Source organism: Pelophylax lessonae (genome assembly GCF_965119305.1).
Source record: "Pelophylax lessonae genome assembly, chromosome: 5".
NCBI lineage: Eukaryota > Metazoa > Chordata > Amphibia > Anura > Ranidae > Pelophylax > Pelophylax lessonae.
This window is the reverse complement of record NC_138772.1, coordinates 561,111,227-561,126,501: the sequence shown is the minus strand read 5'-3', so window position 1 is coordinate 561,126,501 and position 15,275 is coordinate 561,111,227. Positions and strand designations below refer to the sequence as shown.

The 15,275-nt window shown below is 47.9% G+C and overlaps 1 protein-coding gene and 1 long non-coding RNA gene across 10 annotated transcripts in view; one reads left to right on the top strand and one right to left on the bottom strand.

The window, feature by feature from the left end:
* The window catches only part of KCNH2 (potassium voltage-gated channel subfamily H member 2), a 275,734-nt gene extending 267,756 nt beyond the window's left edge, over positions 1-7,978 (top strand). For both annotated transcript variants that reach the window (XM_082258537.1, XM_082258536.1), the window contains 2 exons: positions 1,880-2,036; positions 6,777-7,978. In XM_082258537.1, coding sequence (XP_082114663.1) covers positions 1,880-2,036; positions 6,777-6,956 — 337 coding nt within the window. In that variant the 3' untranslated portion in view covers positions 6,957-7,978. The remainder of the gene's footprint in view (positions 1-1,879; positions 2,037-6,776) is intronic.
* Positions 7,979-10,404: 2,426 nt separating this feature from the next.
* Positions 10,405-11,892, bottom strand: LOC309556820. 8 transcript variants are annotated; one of them, XR_014225339.1, is made up of 3 exons: positions 10,976-11,892; positions 10,670-10,802; positions 10,405-10,574 (listed from the first exon to the last, which is right to left on the bottom strand). It is a non-coding gene; the product is annotated as an uncharacterized lncRNA (long non-coding RNA). The 8 variants fall into 8 exon arrangements; XR_014225340.1 differs by having other exon boundaries at positions 10,670-10,891; positions 10,987-11,892; XR_014225341.1 differs by having other exon boundaries at positions 10,700-10,891; positions 10,987-11,892.
* Positions 11,893-15,275: the final 3,383 nt, after the last annotated feature.

The following is a 15,275-nucleotide window of genomic DNA, read 5'->3' as shown; positions in this document are numbered from 1 at the left end:
CTCCTCCCTTTTTCCTGTAAGCTCCAGCTAGCCCCACCCAAATGTCTGCTACCCTTTTTAGAAAAGTCCACCTCTGCATAGTGTCTCCTCCTAGTTTTCCTGTGGGTCCCCCTTCTCCAATTACTCTCCCCACCCTCTTCTTCAAATAGCCCCACCCATTCCTCATGTCCCATTAACCTATAGACTCTGCCTCTGCTTTAGAAACATCCTCCCATGCCTTGCATCTGCTCCCCTTGTCCCTGTAAACTCCAGCTAGCCCCACCCAAACGTCCGCCACCCCTTTTAGATAAGTCCGCCTCTGCATAATGTCTCCTCCTAGTTTTCCTGTATGCCACCCCTTCTCTAGATATTCTCCCCACCCTCTTCTTAAAGTAGCTCCACCCATTCCTCATGTTCCATTATCCTTTAGACTCCGCCTCTGCTTTAGATACATCATCCAATGCTTTGTAGCTCCACCTCTTTTCCTGTAAGCTTCAGCTAGCTCCTCCCAAACTTCCACCGCCCCTTTTAGATAAGTCCACCTCTGCACAGTGTCTCCTCCTAGTTTTCCTGTATGCCCCACCTTCCCTGTTTACTCTCCACCCTCTTCCTTTAAATAGCTCCACCCCTTCCTCATATGTCCCATGATCCTGTAGTCTCTGCCTCTGCTTTAGATACATCCTCCCGTGCCTTGTATCTCCTCCCCTTTTCCTTTAAGCTCTAGCTAGCCCGACGCAACCTCCCACCTCTGCACAGTGTATTCTCCTACTTTTCCCATATGCCCTACCTTCTCTTCCTGATTACTCTCCACCCCCTACTTTAAATAGCTCCATCCCTTCCCCATGTCTCCCATGATCCTGTAGACTCTGCCTCAGATTTAGATACATCCTCCCATGCCTTGTATCTCCTCCTCTTTTCCTGTAAGCTTCAGCTAGCTCCACCCATACTTCCGCCGCCCCTTTTAGATAAGTCCACCTCTGCACAGTGTCTCCTCTTAGTTTTCCTGTATGCCCCACCTTCTCTGTTTACCCTCCCCACCCTCTTCTTTAAAAAGCTCCACCCCTTCCTCATCTGTTTAATGATCCCGTAGTCTCTGCCTTTGCTTTAGATACATCCTCCCATGCCTTGTATCTCCTCCCCTTTTCCCGACGCAACCTCCCACCTCTGCACAGTGTATTCTCCTACTTTTCCCATATGCCCTACCTTCTCTTCCTCATTACTCTCCACCCCCTACTTTAAATAGCTCCATCCCTTCCCCATGTCTCCTATGAACATGTAGACTCTGCCTCTGCTTTAGATACATTCTCCACGTCTTGTGTTCCCTCCCCTTTGAGATAACCGCACCTCTGCACAGTGTCTCCTCCTACATTTCCCGTATGCCCCACCTTCATTTCCTGTTCATTCTCCACCCTCCTCCTTTAAATAGCTCCATTCCTGCCCTATCTCTCCTATGTTCCTGTAGGCTCCGCCTATGCTTTAGATACATCCTACTCAGCCTTTTTTCTCCTACTCTTTGTCATACATTATTCTTCTTCTTCCTGCATACGCCCCGCCGTCCTCATAAATATGTACTGTGTACAGTATATCATTTCCAGCCGTGTGTTTCCCATAATGTATGCTCCACCCCTTCTCTGTGTCTCCCATTATCCTGTAGGCTCCACCTCTCTTTTAGATACATCCTACCCTGCTTTGTGTCTCTTCCTCCTTATATATTGTTCTCCTTCTTCCTGTGTACTCCCCTCCCTCCTCATATATAGATCAATCCCAGCCTTGTATCTCCAATGATTCTGGATGCTCCACCCCTGCTTTAGAATCCTCTTCCCTTTCCTCCTCCCCTTTCCCGGTATGCCCCGCCTGTTTTGCAGTCCACATTCTCACAGTTTGCCTCTTTCTTCCCCAGGCTGGAGAGCCGCATGGTGAACGATATAAACACCATCATGCAGTTACTACAGAAGCAGATGGTCCTTGGGCCCCCCGCCTACAGCCCTGTCTCCTCCCCCCCACAGATGTCCAGCTGCCCGCCCTGTGCAGACCCGACACTGGCATCTTCTTCTCAGGTACAGTGTGACACCCTCCCCCACCCAGAGATGGAAACCCATTCAAGGACGGACTGACAACTCAATAGCCCCCTGGGCAACAGGAGATCATGGGGCTCCCTGGGTCCCCGCCCACACTCAAGCCACTCCCACACAAAGCCCCAACTATATATTGCACTGCTCACATTACATGCATTTGTGGAAGCCGTCCTTCACATATTGCAGCTCAGCTGCACAGAAGGGCCGACCAGAAAACTGTGGAAGGTGTCAAACCCTTATGTTCAAGAATGGGCCAGTGCCCCGATTCTTACCTGCAGCTTGGGCTTACGGAGATTCCTGTTGGCATTACTAGGGAAGTCACTGAACACCTTACATGTTCAAAGGTGGCAGCCATCTAAGAACCTCTCAGTGGCCTGAAGGCAGTGGCGGTTCTACATGAAATTGCTCCCTGGGCAAGACTCCCTCCCGGCGCCCCAATAACATGACAACATAACAATAAATGCAGAGTGCCACAGCATTGCCCCCAATAAATGCAGAGTGCCACAGCATTGCCCCCAACAAATGCAGAGTGCCACAGCAATGCCCCCAACAAATGCAGAGTGCCACAGCAATGCCCCCAATAAATGCAGAGTGCCACAGCAATGCCCCCAACAAATGCAGAGTGCCACAGCATTGCCCCCAATAAATGCAGAGTGCCACAGCAATGCCCCCAATAAATGCAGAGTGCCACAGCAATGCCCCCAACAAATGCAGAGTGCCACAGCATTGCCCCCAATAAATGCAGAGTGCCACAGCATTGCCCCCAATAAATGCAGAGTGCCACAGCATTGCCCCCAACAAATGCAGAGTGCCACAGCAATGCCCCCAACAAATGCAGAGTGCCACAGCAATGCCCCCAATAAATGCAGAGTGCCCCAGCAATGCCCCCAATAAATGCAGAGTGCCACAGCATTGCCCCCTTTCAATGCAGAGCGCCAGCGTTCCCCCCCGCGAGACCCGTCCGTGCACTTACCTCTCCTCCTCGGCCAATGGCGTGGGGTTTGCCTTTCGGCCAATCAGGAAGCGGGAGGACCCGCTCCCTGATTGGCCAGGAGGAGGATCAGTGTGACAATAGCGAATTTTCATTTGCTATTGTCACACAATGGGCGGGCTCGGGGGGGGGAGCAATGCTCTGCGCCTCGGCTCGGCTGCCACAGTGAAATTATTCAAAGTTCCTCGGGCGGCCCGGTACCGGTCCGCGGCGCGGCCCGGGGGTTTGGGAACACTGTCATGCCGCCCCCCACGTGTCATGAAAAAATTCCGCCCCGGGCGGCTGCCCCGTTCGCCCATGCTTAAAACCGCCACTGCCTGAAGGCTTCCCAACCATATCTCCGGGACCCTCCATGAGCCTGATCATTCGGTTATTGCAGCTTAGCTGCATTGAGGGGGCATTTACCTAGTGCACCATAGCCTGCATGGAGGTTCCCGGCTTCTTTCCGTAGAAGCCACTGGGCACTTCCAGGTTTGAAGATGGCCCCACACAGCAGCCATCCTTATGACTTAACCAGGGGCATTTTATGAAAGCAGTTTGCCTGTGTGCAAAATCATCATTTTGCCCCTAATGGCAGAGTAAGAAGTGTAGCATGCTCAGAGTACCCTGCATGAGTTGGGTGTGATTTTTGGGAGTTGTAGGTAGTGCCTGCTGGCTGCATAGTACAGTAAAGATTTCCGATGATTGAGGGGGTGAAAGAGAGAGAGAGAAGGGGGTGAGAGGGAGAGGGAAGGGGGTGAGGGGGGGTGAAAGAGAGAGAGAGAGATGGGGGTGAGAAGGAAGGGGGTGAGGGGGGGGGGGTGAGAGAGAAAAGGAGGTGAGAGGGAGAGAAAGGGGGGTGAGAGAGAGGTGGGGTGAGGGAGGGGATAAGATGATTGGGGGAGGGGGGTGGGGGGATGAGAGAGCACAAAAGGACCCTATAAACTAGGTTAAGGACTTTGACAGTACCAATTGATTAAAAAATATCAAAAATGTATTATTTAAGATTTAAAATCATTGAGACATACAATAAAGACATAACATAACACATAATTCCATGTACGAGGTTGTATTACTACTACAGAGTGTGAAACTGGATCATCAATACTTGGGGGATCCGGGGATGAATATTTTGTTGCGACTTCCTGTCAATAATAATTGACAGGAAGTAATACTTCCCATACTTGGAATTATGTGTTATGTTTTGTCTTTATTGTATGTCTCAATTATTTTAAATCTTAAATAATACATTTTTGATATTTTTTAATCAATTGGTACTGTCAAAGTCCTTAACATAGTTTATAGGGTCCTAGACATCTATGTTCAGAGAGAGGGGGGTTGAAGGAGGGTATACGATAGAGGGGGGGGGGGGGGGGGGTGAGAGAGTTGAAGTGAGAGAAGGACTTGTTGAGAGAGAGAGGGTGAAAGAGGGGATAAGATAGAGGGGTGAGAGAAAGAGTGGGAGTGGGAGAAAGACTCAATACTTGGGTCAGGATTATGGGGTTAGGGTTAGAGTTAGGATTAGAGTTAGGGTTAGGGTTAGGATTAGAGTTAGGGTTAGGGTTAGGTTTAGGATTAGAGTTAGGGTTAGGGTTAGGATTAGTTAGGGTTAGGATTAGAGTTAGGGTTAGGGTTAGGATTAGAGTTAGGGTTAGGGTTAGGTTTAGGATTAGGGTTAGGGTTAGGATTAGTTAGGGTTAGGATTAGAGTTAGGGTTAGGGTTAGGATTAGAGTTAGGGTTAGGATTAGGGTTAGAGTTAGGATTAGAGTTAGGGTTAGGATTAGGGTTAGAGTTAGGATTAGAGTTAGGGTTGGGGTTAGGATTAGAGTTAGGGTTAGGATTAGATTTAGAAGTAGAGTTAGGGTTAGGATTAGAGTTAGGGTTAGGATTAGAGTTAGGGTTAGGATTAGAGTTAGGGTTGGGATTAGAGTTAGGGTTAGGATTAGAGTTAGGGTTAGGATTAGGGTTAGAGTTAGGATTAGAGTTAGGGTTAGGATTAGGGTTAGAGTTAGGATTAGAGTTAGGGTTAGGATTAGGGTTAGAGTTAGGATTAGAGTTAGGGTTGGGGTTAGGGTTAGAGTTAGGATTAGAGTTAGGGTTAGGATTAGGGTTAGAGTTAGGATTAGAGTTAGGGTTAGGATTAGGGTTAGAGTTAGGATTAGAGTTAGGGTTAGGATTAGGGTTAGAGTTAGGATTAGAGTTAGGGTTAGGATTAGGGTTAGAGTTAGGATTAGAGTTAGGGTTAGGATTAGGGTTAGAGTTAGGATTAGAGTTAGGGTTAGGATTAGGGTTAGAGTTAGGATTAGAGTTAGGGTTAGGATTAGAGTTAGGGTTAGGATTAGATTTAGAAGTAGAGTTAGGGTTAGGATTAGAGTTAGGGTTAGGATTAGAGTTAGGATTAGAGTTAGGGTTGGGATTAGAGTTAGGGTTAGGATTAGAGTTAGGATTAGAGTTAGGGTTAGGGATTAGAGTTAGGGATTAGAGTTAGGGATTAGAGTTAGGGATTAGAGTTAGGGATTAGAGTTAGGGATTAGAGTTAGGGATTAGAGTTAGAGTTAGGGATTAGAGTTAGGGATTAGAGTAGGGATTAGAGTTAGGGATTAGAGTTAGGGATTAGAGTTAGGGATTAGAGTTAGGGTTAGGATTAGAGTTAGGGTTAGGATTAGAGTTGGGGTTATGTGAAAAGGGTTAAAGTTCCATTTAGGGTGGAGGGTTAGAGTTATGTTAGAGGACTAGGGTTAAAGTTAGGGTTATGGTTAGATATATAGGGGTTAGAGTTATAGTTATGGGGGTAGAGAGTTAGGGTTATCAGGAGAGGCTTAGGGTCATGGTCAGGAGTTTAGCATTGGAGTTATGCTAAATGACGTCTCCCTGTCCTGCGACCTCTGTCCAGCTTCCAATCAGATGCTGGCAGAAGAAGGCAGGTGCAGGCAGATCTATGCTACAAGACTTCCTATTGGACCCCTCACCACTCAGTCATCAGAGCTGTTGTGTGGAACTGACTCGGCTGTCATAGTGGCAGTATGTGAAGAGAGAGCCGCATAGGTCTGCAGGGCAGGTGAGCGGGGGACAGGGGAGGACTGGGGCAGGGGGGCAAGTGCCCCCCCGGGTCCACTCTGATGCCCCTTAAAAAGGCTGCACCACTTCTGCCATAGATATGCCTAAAGGATTCCTGGCGAAGAGAAGTAAAAAGTCCTCACTGCTGACCTACTGAGTGCGGAATGAAGACAAGGACAGAGCACAGCCCCCCCAGCATGGATGGTGTAAGCTGTGTCTGAGCAGAGGCCGGTTCCATGCCCCACTGGGGACTCTCCTCCTCTGGCCAGCCCCAACCAAGCTGTCCCAGCTCCCCCCAATGATCCCTGCTGGCCAGGTTGGGAAACCGGATTCTGCCGATAAGTAGAGAGTACCTGGAGTGGAGCTTCAGCCTGGAATGGGGGTCAGGAGGAGGCCGGAAAGAGAGAGAGTGGAAGCGGTGGCCGAGTCGCTTCACCATGGGCCAAAAGTGCCAGTCAGCCCCTGGCAGGGGACCTTTTTACAGATAGTCCTACTAAAGCACCAATATAAGGAAACACTTTCCCCACTAGATCAGTAGGGAATTTCTTGAGGGGGGGGTACAGGGGTCCTGCCATAAAGGCCAAGGGAGACCCCATGATTTCTGATGGTTCCTACGCTTCCTGTAATCCATATGTATTATTATTTATGAATGTGACAGCCCCCGGGGGATTCTCTGACTCTCTTTCTATTTCAGGTTTATGATCTCCAGGACATGGAGGGCGTGAAGTACAAAATGTGTGAAATGCCTCTGGCGCCCCACACTCTGAACGTTGAAGGAGCGTCCAGTTCCCGGCGCCTGTCTCTTCCCGGGAACCTGGAGGACCCTCTAGACTTGAGGACCCCTCAGAGACACTCTTCTGACCCGGGCAGTTAGGGGCTGGAGTGCGGGGGGCAGACTCTGGGGCACAAGCCACATCCTGGCACCTGGGACGTCACGCCAGGAAATCTTCGGTAGCACAGACACCCGACATGCAGTAGGCGGACAGAGCGGGTGACGATAACACGGAGAGAGAAAGCTCCAACGCGGAGGGAGAGAAGAAATGTGGAAGAGTGATATTAAAGAACATTTCTATGATATCATCGCCTCGAGTGCTCCCAGGAGGCAGTATGCAGCATGCATGATCCTGGGCAGCGGCTCACACCGCTCGCAAACCTTTTTCTTCTCTTCCCATCACATTCTGGCCGCCATTCTGTAACAGCGACGCGATGACGATGTGTAACCAGGTAGAGTACACCATATATCATCCAATGACTGAGGCGGCCAATGTGGAGCCACCGTACCTTTAGTATCCTCTACAGGGGAATTCCCACATAAAGAGCGCACACACTGTACTGCGATACTGATTACTCCTCACAGCGGATTGGATGAACCTGACGCCCCCATCCTGGGAATGTCGAGTATGACCCCCCTCTACGGGGGTCTCCATGGATGAGAACTGTCTTCCGATATATATGAGTGGAATATCTCAATCACCAATGTAGTCACCATAAATGTCTCTTCCAATGCCGTCATTCTGATCACCGCCATTTGCTGTCTCTCTTTGTCCTGTGTAGCCATTAACACTTTATGCTTTCAGTCGTCAGAGGCCTCTGGGCCCCAATCACCACAAATCCAAGGAGAGGGTAAGAGATGAGGGAATCAGACCCAAATTTTCCACAAATCAGGTCATTCTTCTTCAACAGGTCTCAAAATTCTTTAATTTCCAAATTATCCGATCCATGGACGACTGGCCAACGCATAAACCCGTTCCCCAGGATCGAGACACAAAACAGCACACTGGGTAATTCAGATAAAAAGACCTTCTGCTAGATAAAAATAGTAAAAAATCCACTTAAAGTGACTTGATCAGGACATATCACCAGAAAAAACCCTTCCACTGGAACACCAATTGAACACCAATGGAAACGCAATGTTTCCACCATTGGAACACCAATTGAACACCAATGGAACAGCAATGTTTCCATCACTGGAACACCAATTGAACACCAGTGGTTCCACCAATGGAACACCAGGTCACAACAACTGGAAACACCCTCTTTAGGTAGCAATCAAAAGGAGAGATGTCACCATGAATGGAAACTTCTGAAGTGGACGTTGCAAGAACCATGAAGCAAAGAAACTACAAAAATGCCCCAAAGGCTGTAGTGAGGAAGGGACCAAAGTTGTATCCTGGTTTAGGGTCATGCCCCTTCATCAGAATGGAAGGTGAGCTACTATGAAAGCCTTCAGATAGGCTAGCGAGGATTGTTGATGGTGCCCAAATGAGCTCCAAAGCATCAGTAAACCAGAACAGGTAAATGAGGACTATAAACCAAACCTGGGCTGTTGTTGACTGACAGCGAAATCCTGGGGCTGTGCACCTTGGAGTCTGGAAATGTGTCACCACTAACCCACATGTCATCTTCAGTACTGCGTAGCGTAGCCTATCTGATGGGTTTTTATCCACTCTGATGAAATTAAACCAGGATGCAAATTTGGACCCCTCTTCTCTATAGCCTTTGGGTCATTTTTGTAGCTCCTTGCTCAACAAAAATTTCCATCCATGGTGACGGCTCTCCTTTTGCTGGCTAACTTATGAGGGTGTTCCCAGCAATTGTTGATGTGACCTGGTGTTTTATTGGAGAGGTGTTTTCTTGTGATATGGCCGGTTACTTAATTGTAAGTGCAATTTTACCATTTTATCTATTGTTCGGTGCGTTTTGTTATGTGTTTCTCTCTTGCACAGCATTTTATTATATACAGAGGTGGCAAGAATGAGCAGATTTGCCTTGTTTCCTGTACAGCACGGTACATTTGATGATTTTGTTTCCCGGGAGCCATAGATTTAGATTTACAGATTGGGGGAATTATTACAGAGAATATATATGATTTGATGGATCCCCTCTTATAGATGTAACAGTCAGTGCTGATCACTAGATAATATTTATGGGTTTTCTATAACATCTATAAGATGGTGCTGGAAGAAGTGGTGATCATTGTGTTCACCATCTGCTCAGTATCCTTCTATACTCAAGTCATCGATCATATTCTATTTCTTGGTTTTTACTCCATAATGCTGGTACAGGGTCTATGCTCATGGCTCATTTTCTGTGTCCCATCCAGTCCTGTCATCATAGGCCCATCGGGGTGTAGCGGGTCAGCCCCATGGCAGGGGTGACTTTGTAGCAGAAGGTGTCCTAAAAAGCACTGGGCCAATTACAAACAGGGTCCTGGTGAGGTCTTCATATTCGTGGACACAAAAACATATTATACAAAACGATTAATCTTGCAAGTAGGAAAGTCTCTTCTAGTTATGTACTGATGATACTCCAGTCACAGTGGGGGGAAGAGGGAAGTATTCTAGAATCAGGTCAATGGCTGGGCCCTCCAAGGCTGTAGACTCATGGATGGTTGTTTGCCCAATTGGAGACTATCAGTCGGATCATACTATGAAGTCCAACCTCTTCACTTGCCCAGCCACCAGTCATAGTTACATAGTAAGAAATAAAGGAAGGTGTATGGCGCCATACACCTTCCTTTATTTCTTACCTTCACTATATATCTTCGGAATATAGTTTCATAGGTGGGCTGCAGCCATTACCTGTAGAGATTCTAATATACCCTAAGCGCGGATTTCTCCATATAGTTACATAGTAGGTGAGGTTGAATAAAGACTATAGTCCATCCAGTTCATCCTGTGTAGGTGTGTATGGCCGTAAAAAAAAAGTCACATTGTCTTTTTATTTTTTTAAGGGAGTGGGGGTTGTGTAACAGTCTGGACATAATTGACCCTAAGATCTTCTTCATCAGTTTGGTTCATGTATACATCTGACTTGATCGAAGTCATACTATATATTCCTAATGGTGAACTCAGCACTCTTCACCTGCCCAGCCACCAGTTACTTTAACTTTAAGGGGGGCTTGTGGAACAGTCTGGACATGACTGACCTTTAGATCTTCTCCATCACTTTGGTTCCGTTACGAAAGTCTCTTTAGTAAAGTGTCACACTTGTGTTCTGTAGCTCTACCTGATCTCTGAACACGAGTAGCTGTACAGGTACATATCACTGAGGAGTCACTGATCACCTTCTGAGGAACTCCTTCTATCCTCTGAGAGCCGGTCACCACATCAGACTGAGGACTGCCACCCCCATCATATTAGCTGTGCCAATAACAGAATTTGGAGAACAAGGTTAAAGTTTTTGGAATGTAGATGAATGCTGACCCTCATAGGCTTGTAGTAAGATTGACTATTCTGGTTGTACTGGAGCATCTGGGGTCAGGGGTTGGGTTTTTTAACATGTAGAGTTAAAGGAAAGATGATGTGACTATCATATTATTCCCAGTCTTACTACCACCATATTTCCTGTGTATGGGGAATTGTTCTAGAAATGACATGACCAATCGTTGACTTATTTTTAATGACATGACCTATTGTTGGACCCTCTGCCCAATCTCACCACCACCATATTTCCTCTGTATGGAGAATTGTTCTAAAACTGATGACATGACCTATTGTTGATGACATATTGGATCTTCTGCCCAATCTCACCATCACCACCATATTTCCTCTGTATAAGGAATTGTTCTAGAAAGTATGGCATGACCTATTGTTGACCTATTGTCAATGACATGACCTATTGTTGGACCCTCTGCCTAATCTCACCACCACCACCATATTTCCTCTGTATAGGGAATTGTTCTAGAACTGATGACATGACCTATTGTTGATGACATGACCTATTGGTGGACACTCTGCCCTATCATACTGCCATATTTCCTCTGTATGGGGTATTGTTCTAGAAATTATGACATGACCTATTGTTGACCTATTGTTGCTGGACCCTCTGCCCAATCTCCCCACCACCATATTCCCTCTGTATGGGGTATTGTTCTAGAACTGTTGGCATGACCTATTGTTGACCTATTGTTGATGACATGACCTATTGTTTGACCCTCTGCCCAATCTCACCACCACCATATTTCCTCTGTATTGAGTCTTGTTCTAGAACTGATGACGTGATCTATTGTTGCTGACATAACCTATTGTTGGACCCTCTGCCCAATCTCACCACCACCATATTTCCTCTGTATGGGGTATTGTTCTAGAACTGAGGACACAATCTATTGTTGACCTATTGTTGAGGACATGACCTATTGTTGGACCCTCTGTCTAATCTCACCACCACCATATTTTCTATGTATGGGGAATTGTTCTAGAACTGATGACATAACCTATTGTTGATGACATGACCTATTGGTGGACACTCTGCCCTATCATACTGCCATATTTCCTCTGTATGGGGTATTGTTCTAGAACTGAGGACACAATCTATTGTTGATTTATTGTTGAGGACATGACCTATTGTTTGACCCTCTGCCAAATCAAACCACCACCACCATATTTCCTCTGTATTGAGTCTTGTTCTAGAACTGAGGACACGATCTATTGTTGACCTATTGTTGAGGACATGACCTATTGTTGGACCCTCTGCCCAATCTCAGCCACCACCATATTTCCTCTGTATGGGTATTTTTTTTAGAAACGTAGAATATCCACTTCTCCTACAATATAATTTATGTTCTTGAAAAACTATTAGACCATCTCGTCCCTAATATACCCCATAAAATATGGACCACTCGTATGACAAACATCATCTTCCATAGAATCAGAGGGACCCCTTTGCTGAATCAGGGTCATAAAATAATCAAATATTCCAATAAAATATTATTTGTGGTGATTGAAGACCAGTGGTAGGCGCTGTCCTCTGCTGCATGTTCTTGCTTGTGTCCCATGTGTCATGCTGCACCCCATTACTCGGCTCTCTCCATCCTCCGTGTCCCATGTGTCATGCTGCACCCCATTCCTCGTCTCTCTCCATCCTCAGTGTCCCATGTGTCATGCACCCCATTCCTCGTCTCTCTCCATCCTCACTATGTGTTCTTCATGTATTTTACACATTTATGCTCAGTTTGCAGAAACTTGAATGTGAGATTTATGTTTTTTTTTTGCTGGGTGTGAAAATACTACTGACTACTGAGTCTCTACCTGTGCAGAGTTTTTGTGGAGGTGACCCCTTCGTGTAGCTGGGCACTCAGCTCTCAGACTGTTACATTTCCTGGCAGTTGCCCCATTACATTTATCCACCGCCGTGTGCTGTGTCATTGTGCCGGAACGCTTCCACTGTCTGCAGTAATGTTGGGAACCATAACCATAAAAGCTTAGAAACGTTGAGCTCCAACCATACATTCAAAAACATTTTTTTTTTTTCAAAAAGTTGCAAGTGAAGTGAAAATGATCAGAACTGGTAAAGTCTTCTCGTTTAAGGTGAACGGTTTTTGATTGAACCCATGAGGATGGAAATATAGAAGCTGCCATTGTTTACTTGTCTGTGAAGGTAAAGGCTTCAGGATTGTCATCCTAAACTAGGGGTGTTAAACTCCTTTTTATCATGGGGCGCATCAGCATTTTGCTTGCCCTCAAAGTCCAGTTTTATCTGTAAGACTAGATGTCCAGAGCACCCCATCCCCCACCATCAGAAGTCAACCCACCATCTCTTACATCACAGTACACCTCCTTACCTTGTGCTGCTGCTGGGAAGAAGGTGGGGGCAGAGCTGGGAAGCAGAAAGTGCAGGGTCTGGAGGAGAACCAGGGCTGAAGTCTTCTGAATTCTGAGACCAGGGGAGGCCGAGATGAGGTTGTGCTGTGGCTGTGCAATGAAGTTCAGGATCTGCAGGAGGAGCCCTGTTGTCCTCTCTCCTGCCAACTGCTGAGACGGTGATGGGGGGGCAGAGACAAGCCTCTCTGTGGCTGCACTGCTGGAGGAGGCGTTCTTTCCTTCTCTCTGCTGCCAACTGCTGGGGGGGGGGGGGTTGGAGGGGGCAGAGAGGAGCCTCTCTGTGGCTTCAGTGCTGGAGGAGGAGTTCTTTCCTTCTCTCTGCTGCCAACTGCTGAGACGGTGATGGGGGGGCAGAGACAAGCCTCTCAGTGGCTGCACTGCTGGAGGAGGCATTCTTTCCTTCTCTCTGCTGCCAACTGCGGGGGGGGGGGGGGGTTGGAGGGGGCAGAGAGGAGCCTCTCTGTGGCTTCAGTGCTGGAGGAGGAGTTCTTTCCTTCTCTCTGCTGCCAACTGCTGAGACGGTGATGGGGGGGCAGAGACAAGCCTCTCTGTGGCTTCACTGCTGGAGGAGGAGATCTTTCCTTCTCTCTGCTGCCAACTGCTGGGGGGGGGGGTTGGAGGGGGCAGAGAGGAGCCTCTCTGTGGCTTCAGTGCTGGAGGAGGAGATCTTTCCTTCTCTCTGCTGCCAACTGCTGAGACGGTGATGGGGGGGCAGAGACAAGCCTCTCTGTGGCTTCAGTGCTGGAGGAGGAGTTCTTTCCTTCTCTCTGCTGCCAACTGCTGAGACGGTGATGGGGGGGCAGAGACAAGCCTCTCAGTGGCTGCACTGCTGGAGGAGGAGTTCTTTCCTTCTCTCTGCTGCCAACTGCTGAGACGGTGATGGGGGGGCAGAGACAAGCCTCTCTGTGGCTTCACTGCTGGAGGAGGAGATCTTTCCTTCTCTCTGCTGCCAACTGCTGGGGGGGGGGGTTGGAGGGGGCAGAGAGGAGCCTCTCTGTGGCTTCAGTGCTGGAGGAGGAGATCTTTCCTTCTCTCTGCTGCCAACTGCTGAGACGGTGATGGGGGGGCAGAGACAAGCCTCTCTGTGGCTTCAGTGCTGGAGGAGGAGATCTTTCCTTCTCTCTGCTGCCAACTGCTGAGACGGTGATGAGGGGGCAGAGACAAGCCTCTCTGTGGCTTCAGTGCTGGAGGAGGAGTTCTTTCCTTCTCTCTGCTGCCAACTGCTGAGACTGTGATGGGGGGGCAGAGACAAGACTCTCTGTGGCTTCAGTGCTGGAGGAGGAGTTCTTTCCTTCTCTCCGCTGCCAACTGCTGAGACGGTGATGGGGGGGGGGGGGGGGGCAGAGACAAGCCTCTCTGTGGCTTCAGTGCTGGAGGAGGAGTTCTTTCCTTCTCTCTGCTGCCAACTGCTGAGACGGTGATGGGGGGGCAGAGACAAGCCTCTCTGTGGCTTCACTGCTGGAGGAGGAGTTCTTTCCTTCTCTCTGCTGCCAACTGCTGAGACTGTGATAGGGGGGCAGAGACAAGCCTCTCTGTGGCTTCAGTGCTGGAGGAGGAGTTCTTTCCTTCTCTCTGCTGCCAACTGCTGAGACTGTGATGGGGGGGCAGAGACAAGCCTCTCTGTGGCTTCACTGCTGGGGGAGGAGTTCTTTCCTCCTCTCTGCTGCCAACTGCTGAGGGGGGTGTACGGGGCAGAGAGGAGCCTCTCTGTGGCTGCACTGAGAAGTGCAAGAGCTGGAGGAGGAGGAGGAGGTCTGTCCTCCTGTCTGCTGCATACTGCTGAGACAAGGGGGGTGCTGCAGCTGCAGGGGGCGTGCAAAGGCCACAGAAAATGGCCTGGTGGGTTGGATTCGGCACACAGGCCTTGTGTGTCCTAAACCCTGGCTTAACTATGTAGTTAATTGAATTGAATATGAACCGCCCTTGAATAAGGATAAAAATTAGATTTTCCTATCCTGCGTACATCCCAGATGAGGATGACAATGTAGAAGCCTTACCTGTACAACCTAAGTGCATTTTCCATTTAAACCAGCTAAATACATTCCAGGTGACTCAAAGCAAAAGATGTGTAAAGTCTTGTTCTTTAGAAAGCTTCCAGGGCTTAAGTAAAAAACCCAGCATGCTTCAGGAAAGGAAGCAGTGGTCTCTCTGCAGAGGGCACATCTCCTGCCAGAGCTCTGCAATCAGCAGAGAGTATGAGCTTTGCGGAGTGCGCAGCTATAAGGGAAATATTGGACCTCTGCGGAGAGACCAAGGCTTCAACACAGAAAGGACATTCTGGCTCTCCTGTAGGACTTTTTGTTTTGGTCCTCCTATAATGTATTATGTTGATTGAAACTGAAGATTCACTTGGGCTTGAAAGTCAAGTCATCAACGGCTCTCATATTTCTATCCTCATTTTAAAACTGAAGCCTTCCATTGGTCGGTGAAGCAGATATCACTTCATCTCCGTTGTTCTGGTTTCATTGATGGCTTCCATGCTTCTTCTAATCTTCAGTGACCTCAGATTGGGGGTCATTGGTCATTTCTGCTGATAGAATTGTGGAACTCACTTAGAAAATATATTAATGATTATTTATTTGTTACTGTAC